The sequence below is a fragment of the Clinocottus analis genome, unplaced genomic scaffold (assembly GCF_023055335.1).
Source record: "Clinocottus analis isolate CAN_PGR_092001 unplaced genomic scaffold, fCliAna1.0.p SCAF_2, whole genome shotgun sequence".
Lineage (NCBI taxonomy): Eukaryota > Metazoa > Chordata > Actinopteri > Perciformes > Cottidae > Clinocottus > Clinocottus analis.
In genome coordinates, this window is record NW_027175931.1 from 19,524,983 (window position 1) to 19,546,624 (window position 21,642).

Sequence of the window (21,642 nt, forward strand, 5' to 3'; positions counted from 1 at the left end):
CATCTGTGCAGACTTGGCTCACATGCACCCCAGTAGAGATTGCCTCCGCACCGCAGGGGCGGGCGGGGAGGGGCGGGGGGGGGGGGGGGGCTCACAAGGATGGCGGTGTGGGGGGGGGGGTTGCGTGGCAAAAAAAAAATCTCGTGTTTCCGTCTCTCTCTCTCTCTCTCTCTCTCTCTGTCTCTCTCTCTCTCTCTCTCCCTCCAGCTGCAAACATCAGCCAGAGTTCCTTTAAACAAGACCAGTCTTCAGTGCCTCTCTGCGCATGGCTGAATGGTGTCTGTCCTCTTGTCACACCTGTATGCTGTATGTCACACCTGTAGTCCCCGTGTGTAGGCTTTAGTTTCTAGGTAAAGGAGATGATGTGCAGAGGGACAAAACACATAACCAACACAATAAGAACCACTAATCTGGAATATTGGAGGTTCTACACAGATGGCTATTTAAAATTAAAGTAAGCCTGAGTGTGTGTGCAATAATATTAGAATAATTACACATACTATTGAATACAAACTAGGTAAAATCCTTGAGTGTCACACAAAAGCCTGTATTGTAGCCGACAAGATGGCTGTGACAAAGCCTTTTTAAGAGGATGAAGAAAAGATGATAAGGATGAAGAGCAGGAGGACGATAAATCACTGCAAACTAAGGATGAAGTGGGTGACAGCTAACACACCTGTCAAACATCCATCACTGAAGCAGCAGGTGCCACCTTGGTCACATCGGGCCAGTCACCCAGGAAATCCAGAAAATCTATCAAAATAAATCCCTCTGCACAAGACTGATTTATTTAGTCCCCTTTCATTTACTCGGGGAGAAATGAAGCACATGTTCCCTCAACTTTAAATCCTTTAAATCCAGTTGTGTGATCTGGTCTAATCTGGCGGATGCTAATGGGTGCCTCCAATTCATGTTTAACCTCATCTTGACCTGCACTACTGCAAAACTTGACCTAATTGCTGCAAAATAGGATTTCTCACTGAGCGCTTATGACCAATGCTACACTCTGCAGCCGTAGTGACGTTAACGCCTACTGTGTTTAGCCCTCCTCTTCCTCCTCCACACATCAGGTCACACGGTCCCAGAGCGATGGTCTTGCCGGGGCATCATTTGGCAACCGCATGCACACAAATGAATATTGATAATGCCCGTGGCCGAAAACATTGCCCTGGCATCTGACAGCTGATCACGCTACATTACCAAAGTCTAGGAATAGATGAAGCCAATTTGTATTCATCATGAAAGCCTGTGACAATACACTTCTGGCCCAGAACACTGAGGGAGATCCCACACAGAAAAACTCATTGGAGAAAGCCTGAAGGCCAGGAAGCCAGCAAGACTGATCGCACTGATTACACCAAATGGCTGCACTGACTGGATACAAGTAGAAAATAAACAAGAGCCTAATTGCATTAAGGGAATTTCTTCTGCCAGAAGAATGCTCTCCATGCCGTGTGGACATCACTCCCAACCCTAAAGCAGGTCCACATCAGGAGGGATTGATTTTACAGCAACATCAGAAAAGGGAGAGAAAACAATTATTTAAAAATGAGACTATAGAGACCACCAGCCGCAATGTCAAATCAGATCAGAGACGTAAAGTGTGCGTGTGTGTGTGTGTGTGTGTGTGTGTGTGTGTGTGTGTGTGTGTGTGTGTGTGTGTGTGTGTGTGCTTTACACAAGGGAACCTTTGACTGCAAATATGCATTTAATTCACAGCTGTATAGTTACCGGTTATTTTGCAGATCAATATTTGATGTACTACTTTGCAGATCAATATTTGATGTACCAAATATATTAATAGACTCAAATAATGTCATGCTTTGTTGAATCAAATACATTTGTTACAGCTCCAAGGGTTGCATGATGTCTAGAAACAAATGCAACAATTTTTGCAGAATGTTTTTTAACTTAATTCTTCAAGAAGGGTATTTTCCTTCTTTTATTTTACTGAAATATCTTTCTAAATTCAGGTTTTGTGCTTTTTAAGGTTACATATATGGTTGCGGTATACTTCTCCAATTCTTCATCCATCTTTTGATGAAGCACAATATCAAAGACCATTATTAAATCTCCATCTCAATTTCTTTTGCAAAAAATGATCACTTGATCTAACGATCAAGTGATCATTTTTTGCTCCAATCTGAAACCATTAAATAGACTAGAGAGGTCAGTTCAGGAGAGAAAGCAGAATGATCAATGAGTCAAAGAAAGAGGTGCTGCTCCTCCTGCTGTAGTGCGTTGTTATGTTCCTTCTCCATCTTAACACCGTAATGGGGTTTTCTCCATAACTCTGCTGTATCCACTGCTTCAGACTCACATCTGCTTTGAGGCCGACAGACAAGCTTTACAGTCTCACAATCCGGCACTGTGAATTCAGCTGACTCTCTGCAGGGACTCCATTTCTTCACTTCTTTTATAACCAGCTTCTGGCTCTGAGACCGTTGATTATCCCCAAAAAGCAACGCCATGAATTAATGACAAACAGATGGCTAACAGTCGAAAGCTGCCCAGCTTTCCCAGGTGTCTGAGAATGAAGCCTCAAAATATATTTGACGAAAATGAACTTTCACCAGGCGTAAAAAAGCAAACAATGCAAAGTATTTGCATGACAGATGGCTCCGGGAGAAAACCTTCCCTCCAACAGAACATCATGGAGCGAACAGCAGACATGATGAGCCAATTTGATCTAGTTAGAGTCCGGAGCATTAGCTGAAAAGGTTGCATACATGATTAAAGGTTGCTCACTGGAGGTCTGGAAAAGAGATCAAGGAGCCAAGTTAAAAAATATTGTTCCCTCTGAAAGGAATTCACTACGCTGTGTTTTTAAAGGACTCAGAAGTTCATTCAGTGAGCGAGTCAGGATGCCAAAGTGTTCGACCGAGTGACTGAGAAGCTCTTTTGTCTCGCCAGCAGTTGGATTTTTCAATGAACACCTTTAGTTGTGTGTTTGTTTTTTTAAAATTTAGCATCTCTCTATGTCGGTTATGTGTTTTGTTGTCTTGTTTCATGGCATTTTTTGGTGTTCTTATGTGTTTTTTGTCTGTTGTCTGTATGAGTCTGTTGTTGTCTATAATGACAAATGAGTTTCCCCACTGGGGATTAATAAAGTTTTCTATCTCTCTAGCTATCTATAAGCGACCCACGTCACAGCGCAGCCCCGATGCACCTGTGCTCTCACTCAATACACTATCTGTGTCCTCACCAATTCTGAATTATAGCTTTGACAATGAGTCAGTGCTGGCTAGTGGCAAGGTCAAAAGCTCTTTGACCATTTGCAATTCTAATATGTGCAAACCAGTGCTGATTCTGGTCTCTGAACTGTAACATCTGCTACTGAATGTTAACGCTTATGCGACAGATGTACATGAAGAAAGTCAGGAGCTAACTCTGGTTCGTTGACAAGTCTCACAGTCGAATGCTAAGTGGTGTTAACTGAAAATATATTATCTTTCAAAATTCTCTTGGCAGACTCGTTTGACATTTCTGAACCATAACAAAGGCAAAAGATTCTCAGAAATTTGCACTTGAAAAAGATCAGTAATTTCCCAGCCGCCAATGTCAGGACAACCTCAGGCCTGTTCGTCAGGGTGATGACGGGTCCTTCGCTCAAGGCCAACCCGAGCTCCATCAGTCCTGGTTCAGGAGGAAAGAAACAGGGCTGGAGCCTGTGAAAGCCTGCACGTATGCAGACGCCCACACAGAAGTCAGCCGGGTGGAGAGTGAAGGCAGCTGATTCAATGTGAGCTAATTCGTTCAGTCACTGGATGTCCCCTGTCAGAGGCTGGTCCCCACAGGCCAGCGCAACATCTGGCTGTGTCCCCACCGCTTTTACTGCACGGCTTTCATGTTGCTCTCAAGGGACTCCGACATTTCCTTGGTCTGCCGAGTCTGTCACGTTTATTTTGCATGCATTCAGAAGTGACTTTTCTGCCCATTATTGTGCGGGATCCAGTTGGTCGGAGGCCGTAGTTTATTTGGCTCCGAGGAAATAAATAAACAGGAATTTAAAAAAAATAAAAAAATCATTGTGGTCAAAATTTAGTGGGATAACATGTTCATAAGTGAGAGGAGATAAAGTGTTTTGCTGCGTTTAGATCCTTTATTAGACATCATTACAAAAGAGGAAATCAACTTGTCCATAGCTTCCAAGATCGTTTTAACGTGGACCGTATGCAATTCATTTATTCCCGTATTCCATAGAAAGACTGCGTAATCCTCAGATTTAAACCAAGTGCAGGGGAGGGACGGGGGGGGGGGGTAATCTTATAATCTGCTGTAATGTTGTAATGGTCTCTCCAAGCTTATCGAAACTAAACTAACTTTCGCAGCGGAAATCAATCACAGTTACAGATGGACCATAAAGAGTTGTGTGAATAATGCTCCTTGTGCAATTCAACAATCTCTTCTGCCGTGGCTTCATTAAAAAACATTTATCTACAATCACAATTAAATATAGATCTTTGTAAATTAACAAAATAAGTACAAACGTGAAAGAGTTTCATTCAGAAGTGAAACATCCACCCAGGAAACTAGAGAAAGATTACAAGTAATCATCATCCTCGGTCGACAAAAAGACTCAAAGTCTTTGATATTTACATCTTTTGTGCTGAAATAAACACACGAGAAGCTGCTACATTCATGATGCCGGAACGTCGCATTATTGGCTGACCGCAGCCGAAGCAGGAGGCGACTGGGTCGGCTGGAGGAACTCGGAGGTGAAGATGGCCTCGGCGTACTCCTCCACGACATCCTGAAACTCTGCTGCCACGTCGGCCAGAGCCTCAGACAGCAGCTCCTCTGCCAGGCTGAGGGAGCACAGGGACAGGAGATCGCTTAAACACAGTCGCTTGAATACACTTATGAACACACTTGAGTTTCATGGAAATGTCAGATTCTAATATCTGACAATTTAATATGCATCCCAACCAATAAAACATGTGACAACTATTTCATAAAACTAGAAATGATCCAGACGGTGATGATGGTTGTATTATTCCCTATTATTATTATTATGTATTGTTCTGGCCAATATATAAGGAAGTTGGACACAATAAAAAAATAATGGCTCGGGACCTGAAACATGTTAAATCAACCTTTTGCCATTATTTTCATTTTAAATACTGAAAGTGTAATGGAAACAGGTTTTTCCGAAACAGAGTTTCTATTGACCTTCTGAGCTTGATATCAAAACTAATTTTGTCCTTCATTCAAAAAGCAAAAGAACTCAGAAGACCGGTGCAGCACCAAGCTAAACGTCAGTGTTGTTAATATCTGGGTCAAGACACACACCAGGGCCCTGAAGCAGAGACACAGGAGATAAGTGCAGGAGTTAATTGTGTGTTGTTGATCTACCATGACCTTTCAAGATTCAAAACAAGAATGCTTGCTCTCGACACCAGACACAGGGTACAACGGTGAAGAATGGATGCGGAACAGACACTAGAAACTATGCATAACACTAATAAGCTCTCCTCATGACTCAGGATGTTTAACCTGCCAAAATATAATGAAATCCCATCACAAAAACTAAATTAGCTTTTCAGTTCAAAATGCACAAGTACGCCACACGCTTGATATTCATGTATAAAAGAAGTATTATCCTAATACTCTGTATTCCTGTGTATTTGCATATTAATATGTCCACCAGTACAAAAAAAAAATAAAAAATAGCTCGAAGTATGAATGTTTTCTGTGCTAAAGTTTTTCAATTCTGCAATCAATCCGTTAGCAGACATCATGAAAGAGCGGCGCTCTTTCATTCTGCTGGGAGGCCCATTTCCAGAATCGCGGGGGGTTTGGATGTCTATTTGTTTGTGTTCTCTCTGCTAAGACACTGAGGTTATTGGCTGGCTTTTGCCCTCACAAAATATCCTCATTTTCCCTCCAAATTCAGAAAAGTAAAAATCCATCTCTTGAAAATGTGAATTAATTGATGTGGGATTGTTAATAAGCCAGCCGCGCCAGCCGTCAGGTCCCATGGGTGGGACTGGGCAGCGTCAATTTATCGAGCTGCTCACAATCCCACACACACACACACACACACATCTGTGACGCAGAGAGAGCGAGAGAATAGTTTATCTCTGGGAAGTTTAGAGCTGGTATATCAAACGTATTCAGATCCAGTATGTTCCCACAGATGAGACGGAGTCTTCTGCATTGCAGCAACTTAAGAATTCTGTTAGGGATGCAAATTTGTGAGTGGGAGAGAAGAATACTGGTGAACACCAGAGACGCACTATGCAAACCATTAACTGTGTGATCCTCTCAAGAGTGGGAAGACTGAACACATCTATGGTCAAAACAGAGAGCGGTGGGGGGACAGATCCTGTTTCTATGTGCGACGCTGTTTATACGTAGTAGAGATATTCTTATAAGACATCAAAAGACAAAAACGGATGACAGAATTCATTAAAAGCGCAGTTTAACTACAGGTTCTGTCACACACGGGGGGAAAGGATCCCTGTTAGTCTTTTACCGGTCTGTGACGGCCCAGGGGTTGAAGCTGCCGACGGCCTCGTGGGCCACAACGCGCAGGTAGGTCTCGTAGTCTTCCCGGTACTGCCGGATGTTTCCCAGCATGCCGCCTGGCACAGAGAGAGCGGTGCTTCTCTCCGCTGCGCCTGGGAACACGGTGTTGTGTCTGGGCCGCCGTTCGTCTTGGGGAGCCTCGTCGGCCAGGCTGTTCTCGGAGAGGACGCTGTGTCTGAGAGAACACAAGACAAAGCTCAACGGGAGGATTTCCGCGACACCCGAGCGTTCTGGGTAAAAGGTTTTCCTGAGTGAAAAAGTCATTTATCGCAGGGAGACCACAATGGAGTGCAGCGCCGTGATTGACGAGAAACACTTGACGTTAGAAGGATATAACGGCACAGAGGATGATGAATTTTGGCGAGAGGTGTTTCTCGCCTGCCCCCCCATGATCAGAGTAGAGTAGAGGCACAGCTGGGCATTGGCATGGTCAGGCTTTATAATCCCGGCTGCTTGAACAAATCAGCCTGGCCGTCGGTGCTATATTTAGTGTTGCAGCGGTTCCCAAAGCGAAGTGCCTCTCTTTTGTGCTCCACCGGCCTCAGCTGAACTTGTTTCTGTTTTGACTCTGGCGGCTGCACACTGCGGCGAGGCCATAAATATCAAAAGGTCAGCACAGTCGACTTGGCATCCAATCTGAAATGGGTCGATTTAAAGTCTGATGGGCATCTGAGGACCGATGTGGCAAAAGCAACAACACGGCACTCTGTGAATTCACTTCCGATTGAATCAGTCAGAATAGCACCGACGCCGGTGTTGTGCCATAGACAAAAAGAAATGTGAACCAGTCTAGTTTTCCCAACAACAAAACACAACTCACAGATTGTTGCGAGAAAACTGCCAAGACCGAGATTAACCTTGAATACATGTCTGTGAATAGGCGATTAACTATACAAGAGTAATGGCTTAAGAAGCTCAATTAGAGAGCTAAAGGCCAAGAAAGAACAATGTACAACATCTCCGCTAAACATTCCATTCAACGGGTGTGTGTATGCGTGTGTGTGACTGAAAGGGGAGCACAGACGAGACGTCTGAACCATTAAAACAAATGGACAGAGTGAGAGCTGTGAGCAAGATCCCCTTTCAAGTATGTGTTCTAGTTTCTCAAGTAAACTGCAGCCACGTATCACCCAGGAAACCAGGGACTTGGCAAAAGGACAGTGCCATATGCGATGCGTCAAAAGGGAGCCAAGTCGAACAAAGACGAGTGTGACTCAGAGAAAGAAAGGGCCGATCGGAGCGAGGTTCACTGAAGCCCCGGTGAGCCAGAAAGAAAAAGCCGGAGGACGAATAGTGGGGAGGAAAATACACAGTGTTGTGACAGGTGTGATATTCCAGAAGGACAACCTTCTAAATCACGTCGTCTTCATTGTGAATGTGAGGCCACGACTGGTTGCACAGGGTGGGAGCCGTCACGAGTGCAAAATCTACCAAGCGGCTGTTTACTGTGCAACGCGGCATGTTTGTACTACACGTGACACTTGGCCTGTGAGGACAACCGTCGCTGTGCACAAAGGGGCCGTGGAGTGAGAGAGCAGATGAAAAAAAACTGCATGAAAGGTTTAAAATATTGCTGAGTGGGGCTTTCATCTTTTCATTGATTTGTTTGACCTGCTGATGCGGCTGCAGTTTGGTTGTTCAGCATCAGCCGAGTGAGAAAGAGTGTGTGTGTGTGTGTGTGTGTGTTTCTGGGCTCCTCACCATGGATACATACATCTTATCTGGCGATCTGCTGATGTTTCCAAAGATGAAATCCCTCACCCTATTGTCTGTGTGGTCGCTTGATAGCTCGAGCACAAAAGCAGCCGAGGTATTGTCGTATTTTTGGAAACGCTCTCCAGGAGCTCGGCCCCGGTGACATGTCAAAACGGAAGGGTTGAAATATTGCCGTAAAGTAAACAACTACCTCGTAGAACTCTCTTCTGAGAGGCCCGGATGTCGGACGTCGTGACTCATAGGTAACCACGAGCCTCAGCGCTGACCACAACCGTAGCTTGAGCAACCAGAAACAACTCAATTAAAATCTGCTTCGTTTCATTTATTACCGAATCATCTGAAAGTATTATGTTTGAAAAGCGCATTCCCCATTAGTCTTCCTTTCACCGACGACATAAAAGCCCCTAAAATAAAAATCGGGAAGCAATAAACTCAAAGTCATCAGGCAATACAAATTAAAGAAGCTTTAAAAAAAAATTGCCTGCTGTCACTAATTTCCTTCCTTTGGGTGTTTACAAGCATGTGTGAGGGGTATAAGATCGCACACATTACTTGTTTTTCCTACTGATGGCAACGACTGATGTGTCCCTCTGGGCTGAGCGATGTGGGTTGTAAACAGCCAATCAGGGCTGAGACGGCACACATGAATAGCTCCAAGCTCATTTTGCTGTTAGAAACCCCTTAAAATCAAACCTTGCTATGCGGCTACACTGAACACTAGAGAGGAGCCAACGCTGACGGAGGATTAACACACAAACAAACTGCATTTGAAGGCCATTTGCCTTCATGCTGATGCAAGTGATGTACAAGCAACATGAAAGCATGCCCCTCTTCTCCGTCGTAGCCACGTTTCCCTTTCTCCCAAAGCCCCAGGTAGTTTATGCTGCACAAACATATTTGTTGGCAGGTATACAAATAGCTAGGATGTAAGGGTTTGTCACGCACAAACACACGCACACACCCGCCCGCCAAAGAGGTACATGGAAATTTAAAAGGAAAACACGTAATCTTGATATTAGTCACACTGAGACGAGACAAGAGGACAGAAAAGAAAGAGAGAACCTGATAACTGAGAAGAAAAAAAATCACATCGGCAGAACTGAGGGAAAAGCTATGCGAATACAAAAAACATGCATGTACCAGTTTTAGCAAGTCAGTGTCGGCTAGTGTCTCGTTTGAAATTCATCTGAAACTCACATGATCTGTGGCAAATATGCCGTTCTTCCATATTGTTTATTGTTGTATTGCTTTGCCAAGAATATGGTAAAATGTGTTATTCAGTGAACTGAAGCTATCAATAGATATTTTAAATATTATCACAATTGACTATTTTAAATAAATTGGCTAAATAGTTAGTTATTTGGCAAAATGTAAAATTACAAATGTATAATGTTTCAACTTCATTTATTAGATTCAATAAGGTACTATGACATAACACATTTCAGATGATATTTTATGTTATAACAAATTATCACTGTTACTTTTGTGCCTATTAATGTCATTTTTTTTTCCATCTTGAATGTGAGGTAAAATTTGGGTTTGACTCTTCTTTTTCTTCACCTCATGTCCTGTTAAGTGATGTGAAATGTGTCCCCGGGGTCATTTAAGCGCCTTCGACACAGAGAGCCTGCTCATCGACTGTCCGTTTACAAGGCAACTTCTTGGCCTCAAAAGACAGCTCCATAAAACAATGCGCCTAATTAACACACTTCCTCCCTTTCCATGGCACACCAAATGACTCCCTATGTCCGACTTTATTACTTTTTAAAAGGACCTTTCTCCGTCTGCTCGTTGGAAACAAACGTATAATTGTTTGCCAGCACAGAAAGAATCCCAATGGCACTCGGCGAAGAAGATTCACCAGCAAGACCGAGCTCCTCCTTTCGGAACTGGCTCCTAGCGGCAAGTGTGTGGCAGACGTCAGCCAAGTGTCAGCCAAGCGGCAAGTCTCTGACGTGTCTCTGACGTGTCTGTGGCGTGTCTGTGGCGTGTCTGTGGCGTGTCTGCGGCGTGTGCAACGTGTCTGCGGCGTGTGCGACGTGTCTGTGGTGCGTCGTGTCCGCTGCAAGTGCCGAACAGCGGAAAGCAAATGTCACTCGTTGAGAAGCTCATAAGCTGAGTGGGTGGAGCCACATTTCCTGAATCTGTTTTATGATCATAGTATGGAGGAGCTGTGTTTTTTTCCCCTTTTTTGTCAATACCTAAGTGTACAAATAGATAAATATATTAGATAGATATATAATGTATTTTTGAAAACTTAACTCACATTTCACTTCATAATATATTACACTTATATAATATGTATATTGTACCAGCCTTTTTTATTTGACGATATCGTGTCATATTAGTATATTGAGGAATAAAGAGTTATAATTACAAGCAATTGTTCTCACGTCTTATGTGTATATATAAAACACAACAATTATGAGATTCTACTTAAAGGAGACGGCACTGTTAGTTTAAGATAAACACTGGAATAATTTTTCCACAAGGTAAACCTGAACACGCACACGCAACAGCGATTATAACCACATAATTATATACATTATAATTAACTGGAGAATACCCTTTTTTTCATCACGTAGATCTTAAACCCTTGAATATAAATAGGAGCCTGGCCACTCTACGGAGGAAACTAATTTAGGCCACAATACTTTTTTAATTAAATACAAAAGAAATCTCCACTTGTCCTCTTCTTGTATGTAGTCAGGTGTCGGGAAGTGTCACGTACTGCCAGTGCCAGGAGCTGTCAGAGAAGTGCCACCAGTAGTCAGTCAGGTGCCACAATGGGGGGCCAGTAGTCAGACAGGTGCCACTGAGTCCCCGCGCTCCTGGCACATGGCTGACGCCTGCCACACGTTTGCCGCGGACTCGCCGCCGCCAGTAATCGCACTCGCTGTCTCTCAGATTTTGAACAAATTTAAATCATAGGAGTCTTCATTCAGAGGGGAAAAAACATGACTAATGTGGACAATGTTTTAGAAGCTATGGTACGTAGTTTTACAAATGATAATCAATAAAAATACTGTCAATGTTAACAGAAGGACTTTGCTGATCAATGTACCGACAGAAAACAGATCTAACGTTTCCATTGAAAACGTCAACCAATAGTTGAACTTTATAGAGAATACATAAACATATTACATGAACAGACTTGTGCTGAAATGATGAGCTACTTAATTAATCGATGACGTCTTGTATTCATTAACTTTAGCTGCATTTAAAAAGAGATTTGTATTCACTCTGACATCAACATTTTTTTTCCAACTGATCAATGCAAAAAAGGATCCTAATTACATCGACAGTGAGTAACTGAAAATGTCCACGCAGGTGCCGACGCTTTTTCTAAAAGGTGCTGTAATTTGGACTGAGGATAAAAGCGATGGAGCCAGGTTTGTCTGTTTTGTGCTGCAGGCATTCAGGCCGTTCCAAAGCAAAGGGGCTGGCAGCTCTCAAATGACTTTGTCGCTGTTAAGAAGCTGCAAGAATACTTTTGATGAAAGAATAAGTAATGACTTTCAACACAACAACTCTTCAAAAAGACAAGCCACTAGATAGCTGACTTCCGAGCCCTTGTTTGCAAAAAGAAATAGAGCTCTTAGTTGATGGATGTCTTACGAAGACAGAGTCTATGATGAGTCACAGTGGATGCGAGCCCAGGTATCCAATGAGGGACCGAAGCCTGAGGCACTGACTTCATTTGGCTGATGCTGCCACTTGAATGTGTTAAAAGCGGCGTACTGTTGGCTTGTCTGTGTCAACAGTTTCTAGTCCTTACACTCTCTTCTCTCCTCCTTCCAAGTTTCTCATTAACTTGAGCATAAGAGCAGCTGCAGCCAGAGGAGCCTTGGGCAGTGGAGGGTCTCTCTGTGGAGTCTGTAGCCCAAGTCAGGAATAGACTGTGCCCTTAGTACGGGAGTCACCAAGTGAGTTTTTGCAGGATGAGTCCTGGTGGGAGAGTGATTACAGGGCAACAACACGTCATGTGGGAGAGAAAAAACTAACACTGACTGTGCGTCGCTGGAAAAACATTAACCAGTTTACTTTTCATTAAAGCCTAATCAAACCAATATGGTTAATGATTTCCTGTGGATGATGATGCTGCTGCTGCTGTGCATAGTTTCGAAGCACAACAACAGGAGTCTAAAACTGTGCATTGAAAAAAGTGACCTAGACTCTCTAAGTGATAAAAACCCAACATTTCAAATGTGTATATTTCTATTTCAGCAAAGTGTCATATTAGTGTCATGTTAGTATTGCGTTGGAGCCGGCTACTTAGCATATTTAAAAGATTAAAAAGGTCAAATCTTGACACTGCACTCCAGGTAATATTCTGGAGGAGGAGGAGAAGTCAATCAGCAAAATACGACAGGTAGAAATGATGCGTCGTATGATTGCAAAAGAAAAACAGGTAAAGGACATAGTAACCCACCCAGTCTCCACAGGTTTCTCTAGGACAATATCCGCTGCGGAGCTCTGAATCGGCACTGGCCTTGTGAGCTTAATTGGCTGAGGAGATCCTGGCCTGGAGCACTGAGGTCCTGGGAAAAAGAGAGAGGGATGGAGTGGAGCAGGGGAAAGACGGATGCAAAAAGCAAGCAGAGCAGAGAGTCAGAATGACACATTCACCTACTCTTGTCAGTTGTAGCGCTGTCTCCACCTGCAGGAGACATGAGGGTAATCACTTTTCCCAACGCAGTCACAGAGGATGAGGAGGAGTGTGTTTTTGTTGTTGTTTTTTGTACCTGCTGCTCCTGGTCGGTCCCAGTAAAGAGGGTCTGAATAGGCAATGGAAGCAACCCGCCTCCTCACTTCTTCCTGGTCTTTCTGCTCAGAAAAAAACACACGTGCATATAAAATAAAAAGTCAAAGTCAGCTTTATTTTCAATTCCTCAACATGTGTCAAATATACAGAGGAGTTGGAAAAACATTTCTCTCCTGTCCAACATATAACATGAATACAGCTAATAATAAAAAAAGTGAAAATCAATTATTTTTTTTAAACATTGAGAAAACACCAGCAGACATGCCAGCAGACACGCATCAGTAAACAACAGACAGGCACAGTATCAACTCAATCACGGGTGACCTTTCGGGTTCCACGTTGCGCTTCTGGCCTTTTATTGGTTCAGCTCTCACCTGTATCTCCTCCATACGAAGCAGCATACTCTCCACGGTGGGGGCCTGCAGCCGACTCTGGGCCATGCCCTCAACCTGCCTGTCTGTCTCAGCTGCCCACGCCGCCCTCGCTGTGTCCTCCAGCAGATCCTCCAGCAGCGCCTCACTCAGCTGCTCAGCACTCCCTGCTGCCTGTGGAGGAAAACACACACACACGCACACGCACACGCACACAAAAGAATATGAGCAGAATATTGGGCTGAATCATAGCTTATAGACCAATATTCTTTTCCCCTGGGAAGTATTGGCAACTTTGCCACAGCTCACCCCCTCTGCAGCCTGCCAAGGCAGCCGGATCCTCAGCGAGGGGCTGATCCTCGGCCTGGACTCCCCGATCTGCTGAAATAAACGGACAAAAACAAACTCAGTCCCACCAATCAAGCATTATGTACTTCCTCACAGTCTATAAATACAACGCAGTTACTAAAAGAGTGGCATCTTATTTGACTTTTGTGACATACAACTTGCTAAATGTTTTATTTTAACCAATAAGATGCATTGATTGTATCCCTTCTTATAAGGTGGCATGTAAGAGGAAGGAAAGGGAAGTAAAAACCTGTCACTGCGGAGACAACAGACAAGTCTTCCTACCTGCGCTACATCCAGAAGCGGCTGAATTCTCTCTCTGGCCTTCTGCTCAGCGCTCTCAGCCCACTGAGTTGGCGAGACAATTTCTGACCTGTAAACCAAAACACACCCACACTGCAAGCTGTCACAGAAGCTAGAGAAATCCAAACACATTTTAATTGGTTTTCAAGCTCGATGGGGTTCTACAGAAAAACAGCCGGATTTGTCGGGCTTGTTAATATTTACTGCGAAAGAAACGGATCAACAGCATCAAACTGTCAACACTCGACAGAGAAGCAAACTTGTGAAGTGTAGTGAATTAATCCTGATATATGTAACTGGAGAGGCTGATTATTACAACGACTACGGCTCAGATAAGTTTCAAAAGAGAGACTGATTTCAACTATTTGCCATGAAGTTTATTAGAAGATTTGTACTATTAAAAAAAAAGTTCAGTCCTAAATTAATGTGTATCTGAGAAAAAACTATAGTCAAACTAATAACATTAACGTTGGAGGAATTCCATTAATGCGTCCCAATGACCCACGAGGCAAAAGGAGCCTTGGGACTTGGCAAGTTTTAGCCCTATTGGCTGTTTCTTCATTTGTGAGGAAGCAGAAAGCAACAAGGGCAAACCCACACATTTGCTCAAACGCAATTAAAGTTTTATGGCCCTAATGTTGACTACAAGCCGTGCACTGCTCACGCTGTGAATTAAACTGTCCAATGAGTAATTAGAAAATGTGAGCTGATCTATAAGAGCATATGTTCCCTCTGGTGCTGATGGGATGCTGCTGCAATCACAACCTGCATTATTTTATGTTCTATTGTTTGTAGGTAATTATGTCCATGCGGTAGTTCCCGCTGTAACTGTTCTTATAATTGTGAGGCATTGAGTTGTATGGCAGATTACTGTGTGGATTACTGGCTCGGGTTGACAGCAAGAGACCTTAAATATTATTGATGGGACATTTTTTCTTCTTCTTAAATAACTTTAATGACAAGCATTCAAACAGGATACATTCACACATATATTATTATTATTCACCAGGACTGAGCAGGGCAAACTGTGAGATGATGCTGCAGTAAAATGAGAGGTTTTCTAAAGGGAACTCTACTGCATTTGTCCACAGGGACTGACAAAATCAACACAAAATTAAAGTTCCTCGTAGCAGCTTTAACATATATTCAACTTGTCTTATGGGGAATTCTATTTAATTTTTAAGTCAACTGGTCTCGCTGTCAGCATGTTTTTCTGTGTTTTATATTTCTTGTTTTAATATACAAGTTGGCAATCTGGGGACAGATGGGATCAATAACGCATTGTTGTTTGGCTTGATTTATATTCAACAACTGATACAACATTATGACCATCAACTTACATCCCCTCATATAATGCTGATTCTATAATTATACTGCTTCTGTACCTTAATGTTTGAATGTGTTGAGCCTCTTCTTTACTCAGCTGGTTGAGCTCCTTCGGTCTCTGCGTCATCATCTTATCCAGCCAGGCGTTCCTGTACCAAGCCAGCAATCATCAAATAAAGCAAAATGCAAGCAATTTACCATTTCACATAAATACTTATATCCTCATCTCTAAAATCAGGCTCTTAGCTCCCAATTAATTGGAACGCACAATTGTAGTCATTAAGATTTGATTAAACAAAGACATGTGGAACACTCAATCAATGTGTCGCTTATAACGACTGAAAACCGGGCTGCTATGAATCACAAAGAGAAACGGCCTCAATCAAGCAACCACCTCGATTAATTTATGGGAAAGAATTAACTTTGAATTAGAGTCAGAGTATAGCCTGTGGCTCTCAGCAAGTGGGATCTGACAAAGAGGCTGGAAATAACTCCATAAATACAGAGAAAGGACTCATTAAGATTCCATTCATATTGCTTTTTTTTATTTTTTATTTCTCTTGCGAGGACAGACTTCATGATGTACAGTATGTGCAGTATAAAAGACGACCCACCCCCCACTCATCTATCATGATCTATCACTCATCTAAGGAAGTATAACATTTCGTTATGAAATATCTCATAAATAGAAGAGATTAAAAGTTGGATATGATTAGCAGGCGATGGGCTTCACCTTAATGCTTCATTCTGAGCCTGTATCTTTTTTTCGGAGCTTAGGGCCAGCTTTGGTCCCAGACCAGCGTCCACCAGCTGCTTAGGAGGGCTGGACAAGGGCTTGATGGGAGAAAAGAGACATCGAGGCTCTGGTCTTCCCCTTTGAGGAGATCTGGTGGGATAATAAGAGTGGGATTGGGATTTTATATATATATATATATATATATATATATATATATATATATATATATATATATATATATATATATATATATATATATATATATATATATAGGGATTATAGGGAATAGGAGTGATTTTTTTTGTGCTGTACTATGCCGTTACATATTCCGTTAATATTGTTTGGAGACCGATTTGGAAAGGCTTCCAATTACATAGTGAATATAAGTTATATTGAGCTATTAGTCTAGAAACACTATTTTTATAATGCAGCCTGCTCACATCCACCTTCTGGCTGGAAACTGAACAACCTTTTAGTGGTCTCTCCACGCACTTTCCCTCCTTAAATATTTTTATGTTATCGTGTCATGGACACATTAATGCACAATGCATTAATATATTCATACCGGAACACTGTTACCTTGACATTAGAGTTTCCAGCTCTACAGTACATAACATAGACAACTATAATGACTTTAATCATCTGGTGTGCATTGAGGGCACATTTGTGAACAAGAATAGCTTCTGCTTCTTTTTTTTTTTTTTAATCAACATGTCATCAGTTGTACCGAGTGGTAAAAGGCTTACCGCTGTAGAGTAGGAGAGTGAGGGGATGTAGGTATCCAGGGCACAGAGTGCTCTTTGGGAGAGACCTGGTTCACTCTGAGCTGAGAGGAGACTGTAGGCTGCTGGAAACCGGCTTCTTGTATCTGATTCCGGGGCGATAAAAAAAAAACAACCACAAAATACATGTTAAGATTGTTTTCATGACACACATTGTTTAAATCTTGACCTCTGGCAAACCTTCATATGTTTTTTTTTACAGTGGGTTTTAATGAAACTGATATCCCACTGTGTCTAATATAATAGGAAGAATTTATTGTATGTTACAACATATCTGTATACAGTTTTCAGCTTTGTAGATGTAAAGCCAACACCTTAATTATAATGTCAGCCTTGCTTCTCCCACAGTGTGGAGCCCCTCCTTTTCTGCAGGTGTGGTTTTTCTGAGGTCGTCCCTGCAGCTCTCTTTGGGCCAGGCTCTGCAGGCCAGCCCCGGGCACCTCTCTTCTGTTCATGAGCTGGTGAGAAGCACTCCTGGGCTTCTGTGAGGTCATTTTCTTACCTGATGACACAAATGAAAATGAAACATTTGACTTGTTGTGATCTTAACAAATTGTATCCCATATAAAAATTAATTAAGGAATAGCTTTAGCCCTTTATCACTATTAAACTTGAGTAAATCAGCTTGGAGCCTGGGAGGCTAAGGCATGACACAACACCACAACTCCAATAAAAACAATAAGATAACACTCTTGACAACCAGTTGAATCCCTAAGCTCATTGTAGGTGTTTGTGCTATCTCTTCCACGGGATGCCTCTCAACCCAATGGGTGCCAGCAGGAGTTGGCTGCTCATAAGATGAAGCAGTGGGGGACCATCAGTCGGAGTCCTGCACTTAAGGTCCTGTTATTCCTATCACTTCTTTATGGCTCCTTATCAATTTTAAGCCCTTTGCAGCCGTTTAAGCACAGTGGGAGGCCCAACACAACCGCACGAAAGCCCTGCGGTGACTTCCAGATACTCTGGAGACTTAACTGGTTGTCATTCATCAAAAGGCCGAAACATCATGTACTTTCTGGGCAGGTAATTATGAAGGGAAATACAACATAAGGTTTATAAATGATATAGGTTACTACTGTTGCTGATGGTAGAAATGAAAAAAAACATGTACAAATGGCAGACTAAATAGAAGTAAACTCTTTTAAACATGCTAACTAAGTCCAGGCAAAAGAGCACTTACCGTGGACTGCTCTTTTGGGATTTCCTGGTTTGCGAGGATCTCGAAAAGTTGAGGTGCTGGGACCCTTGGGTGCACTTATAGGATAAGTGCTGTGTTGTGGAGACTTACTACATGGAGGATGTGCTTGGGCCTGCATCTGCTGCATCTTTTCGAGCAGCTGTTGCTTATGAAGGGCAGAATCCAAAGTCTAAGCACAATAGAGTTACAAAACATTAAACGATGCTTCCATAAAATAAGATGTATTTGTAGAAATATCAAATAAGAAAACATGGTAGAAAAAACAACAAGATTTGTTAAATTAATTGTCATTCTAAAAAATGCAACACTTTATAATAACTGCATGCTATGAAGCAATAGTGAGGTGGGAGTAAACACGTCATTCATCATTTATAAAGCATTGTTCCAGACTTTATAAATTATGGATTCACCATTTGTAAATTATATTATATAATGCTTCATAGCAGTTATTATGAAGTGCTATTAACAAATATAAATATATATATATATATATATAGGGATTATAGGAAATAGGAGGGTTTTTTTGTGCTGTACTATACCGTTATATATTCCGTTAATATTGTTTGGAGACCTATTTGGAAAGGCCTCCAATTACACAGTGATAAATAAATCTAAAAAGTAGGCATCAATACAATAGTTGTTACATGACAAGTCTACTTTGCTAGAATGCTGCCAAAACAATGAACATCTGCATTATAGTTCAAATACTTTTTGATTTGTACTTTATGCTCCTTACCGCTAGTTTCTGCAAGATGTCGAAGGCCATCTCTGAACCCTGTTCTGCATCAACCTTAGCTGAGCACAGAGAGAGCTGGCGAATCAGCTGGCTCAGCGCTTTGTGATAAGGCGGTACCTTGCCATGAGAAAGATCTGAAAGCTGATTGACCACCAACTGTAAGACCCGAAGTGTCCCACGGTGTGCAGCTGCAAGCCTGTTTATTATTATGGACTGAAAGAAGAACAACCAGTAAATCAGTTTACCATTAAGTAAAACATATAGATTGATGAGTTTTTCTCAGCATTCAAAACTATATGAAATCTCCTTTTAGCGAAAAACAATATTAATTTAGAGGATTATATAATGTGGTAAAATGTTGGCACATTAAAAACTGTTATTTGAGTTTCATGTATATAACAAACAGCTTGGTCTTTTGTTGAACACCTCTCTTAGAAAGAAATAAAACTAATATATTGTGTTTTCACACCACTCATTGGTGTGTATATATACATAAATGGCGTGAAGAACATTTATCTTTCGAGGGACCAAAAAAAAGCTATTGTACAAAGTGTTATAAATGTTTTATCATCAACAAAAAAATGAGCTCTAAATAGCAGTACATGTGTGACAATGCTAAAGACATACCTTTTTAGTGTTCCCCATTTTCTGGCTTTGTAGTTTTTCAACATCTTCTTGTATCTCTTTTACCTTTTAAATAGCAATTTAGAGGAATAGTGTTTATTGATAAAGATTAAAAAGTCAGTAAAAGGTCTATTTCAATGACGTGGTGAAGATTTAAATACCTGTTGCTGAAGAACATAGATGTCACGTGCTGAGCGTCCTGCCTGCTTCTGCCTGCGCACCTCCAACTTGTCTTGCTCTTCAGGCTCGAGTGGCTCCTCTACTTCCCCCCCTGATGTTTAAATACCATTATTCATCATTAGACTTGTAATGTAATATCATATGAAAAGTGTATTGATTTTGGTGGGTACAATCATGTAATAATCTTATCAACAGTAAGACACAATCCTAATGTAACAAGCTGTTTTTGTGAGTTACCTCTGTTGGAGAGCGCTTCAACTCTGCGAATATACACTTCCAGCTCATTTTGCAGCTTGCCAATCTCCTTGCTCAAAGGTGCATGTCTGCCTTCTTCTAATTGCCTTGTGCCAAGGTCTCTGGTCGGCGGTGACAGGCCAGTCGGGGGCATAGGACAAATGGGACGCTTCCGGGGTGTGTTTGCTGACAATTTGGCTCCAGATCGGGTTGAGTTATTTTTAGGAGTAGAGGTCTTCAAATTGATCTTATTCGGAGTGGCGGTAAGCTCCTATGGAGAGAGAAAAAAGTTATTTACTGAACAAAGTGGCAATAATTCCTTAAAAACAAATAAACCTGCTAACTATCAATTATAAAATGTGTGCCACTATTCTACCTCACTTACCTGAAGCAGCTCTTTATCACTAGTTTCATGGAGGGAGGCCTCCTGAGAGGGTTTTGCTGGGGATTTAGTCAGTGACTCAAAGCGCCTTCTACTCAGATCTCGCTTAGCCAGCCGCACCGCAGCCTGCAGTCTCTCCTCTGACAGAGTGGTGAAGCTGATGGAGCTTCTGGTGCTTTCCAATTTCTCACACTGCTCTGACGGCGGAGGCAGCAGCCTTTCTATCACAATGGGGGCTGGCGGCCATACATGGGTGGCACGATTGCTGGTACTTGAAGGGAAGTCTTTATGGAACAATAGCTGTGGTGTGTAAGATACCACAATGTCTTAATTCACCTTGTATGTGATGTAAACAGCACATTGTCACAATTTGATACGTTCAAATTCATATAAAGATATAATGAATATGGATCCAGGAGAATGTCAAAAAGCTCTTAGGAGTCAACAGAGGGAACCTGGAAAGAGGACCAGCTAAACATAAACATTCAACCAGCTCTTTTTTTAAAAGTATTTGTTTAGTAAGAGAGGTGATTATAATATTCACCCTTATATAGGTAAACTAAATATTAGGAAGACCTCTTTGTACAACGCGATCCAATCCAACAGCACTACACATTACAATCCCATAAATAAGCATATGTTGTTAACTTTAATCAAAACTCTCTTCCTCTCTCGAACACAGTTTCAACAAAATATAACGCCATATTCATGAATGTAGGATGTATTGCAGCGCTGTCGTGTCAGACTGAATCTGATTCTTTAGGTGTCGCACATCAATCCATTGTTGTTTACCTTGGTCTGGGACATGACAGGAGTTAAATTGTTTCGGCTCGGACCTGAAACAACCCAGTTCCTCTCTCGACTTTGCGGTCCTTCAGAAACCGAGTGGCCACTCAGCAGAAACTGTGCAGTCATCACAGCAGAAACAACCGCGGAGCTCTTGAAAAAATAGCTAACAATGCTGAATGCAAAAGGGTTAGCATTAGCAAGCTAACTACACTTGTTAACTGTTTGTAAACATTAGCTAAATTAATCTCAACATAACCCACTCGACCATCACTTGTGTCGTCTTTTTTTGTTTATAAAGAAATATAAATTAGCTATGCACGTAGCGTCGCTAACTGGAAGTGAACTAAAATATAGAACATGGTTAACTGATTCAATATTAATTCAAGCTTTTCAAGTGTTTGAATCGCCGCCATGACGATAACAGATCGCAGCTGAACGGAAGTTCCTTTTTCTTTTTTCTTTTTTTTTCGTAAGTACGGATCGTCCAAGAAGTCAAACATCAACGCAACCGCATTAAACAAATACAATGTTCTAGTATAAAAATATGCACCTTCCGCTATATTAATTCGTGTAGCACATAGTATGTACTGTAATAATAATGTAAAAAGTATTCATGATAAA

The 21,642-nt window shown here is 41.9% G+C and overlaps 1 protein-coding gene across 3 annotated transcripts; it reads right to left on the reverse strand.

Annotated features, from left to right (window-relative positions):
- Positions 1 to 4,107: 4,107 nt before the first annotated feature.
- kiaa0753 (KIAA0753 ortholog) lies at positions 4,108 to 21,439 on the reverse strand. Of its 3 annotated transcripts, XM_068585675.1 has the most exons (19): positions 21,025 to 21,439; positions 20,236 to 20,532; positions 19,854 to 20,121; positions 19,598 to 19,707; positions 19,440 to 19,502; positions 18,813 to 19,025; positions 18,059 to 18,245; positions 17,193 to 17,380; positions 16,843 to 16,964; positions 16,094 to 16,246; positions 15,420 to 15,509; positions 14,017 to 14,104; positions 13,693 to 13,764; positions 13,387 to 13,557; positions 12,993 to 13,074; positions 12,881 to 12,907; positions 12,680 to 12,788; positions 6,479 to 6,706; positions 4,108 to 4,808 (listed from the first exon to the last, which is right to left on the reverse strand). In XM_068585675.1, the coding sequence occupies exons 1-19, from the start codon at positions 21,145 to 21,147 to the stop codon at positions 4,661 to 4,663; spliced, it is 2,739 nt and encodes a 912-aa protein (XP_068441776.1). In that variant the 5' UTR covers positions 21,148 to 21,439; the 3' UTR covers positions 4,108 to 4,660. The 3 variants fall into 3 exon arrangements, with proteins under 3 accessions (XP_068441776.1, XP_068441778.1, XP_068441777.1); XM_068585677.1 differs by lacking the exon at positions 16,094 to 16,246 and having other exon boundaries at positions 4,109 to 4,808; XM_068585676.1 differs by lacking the exon at positions 12,881 to 12,907 and having other exon boundaries at positions 4,109 to 4,808.
- Positions 21,440 to 21,642: the final 203 nt, after the last annotated feature.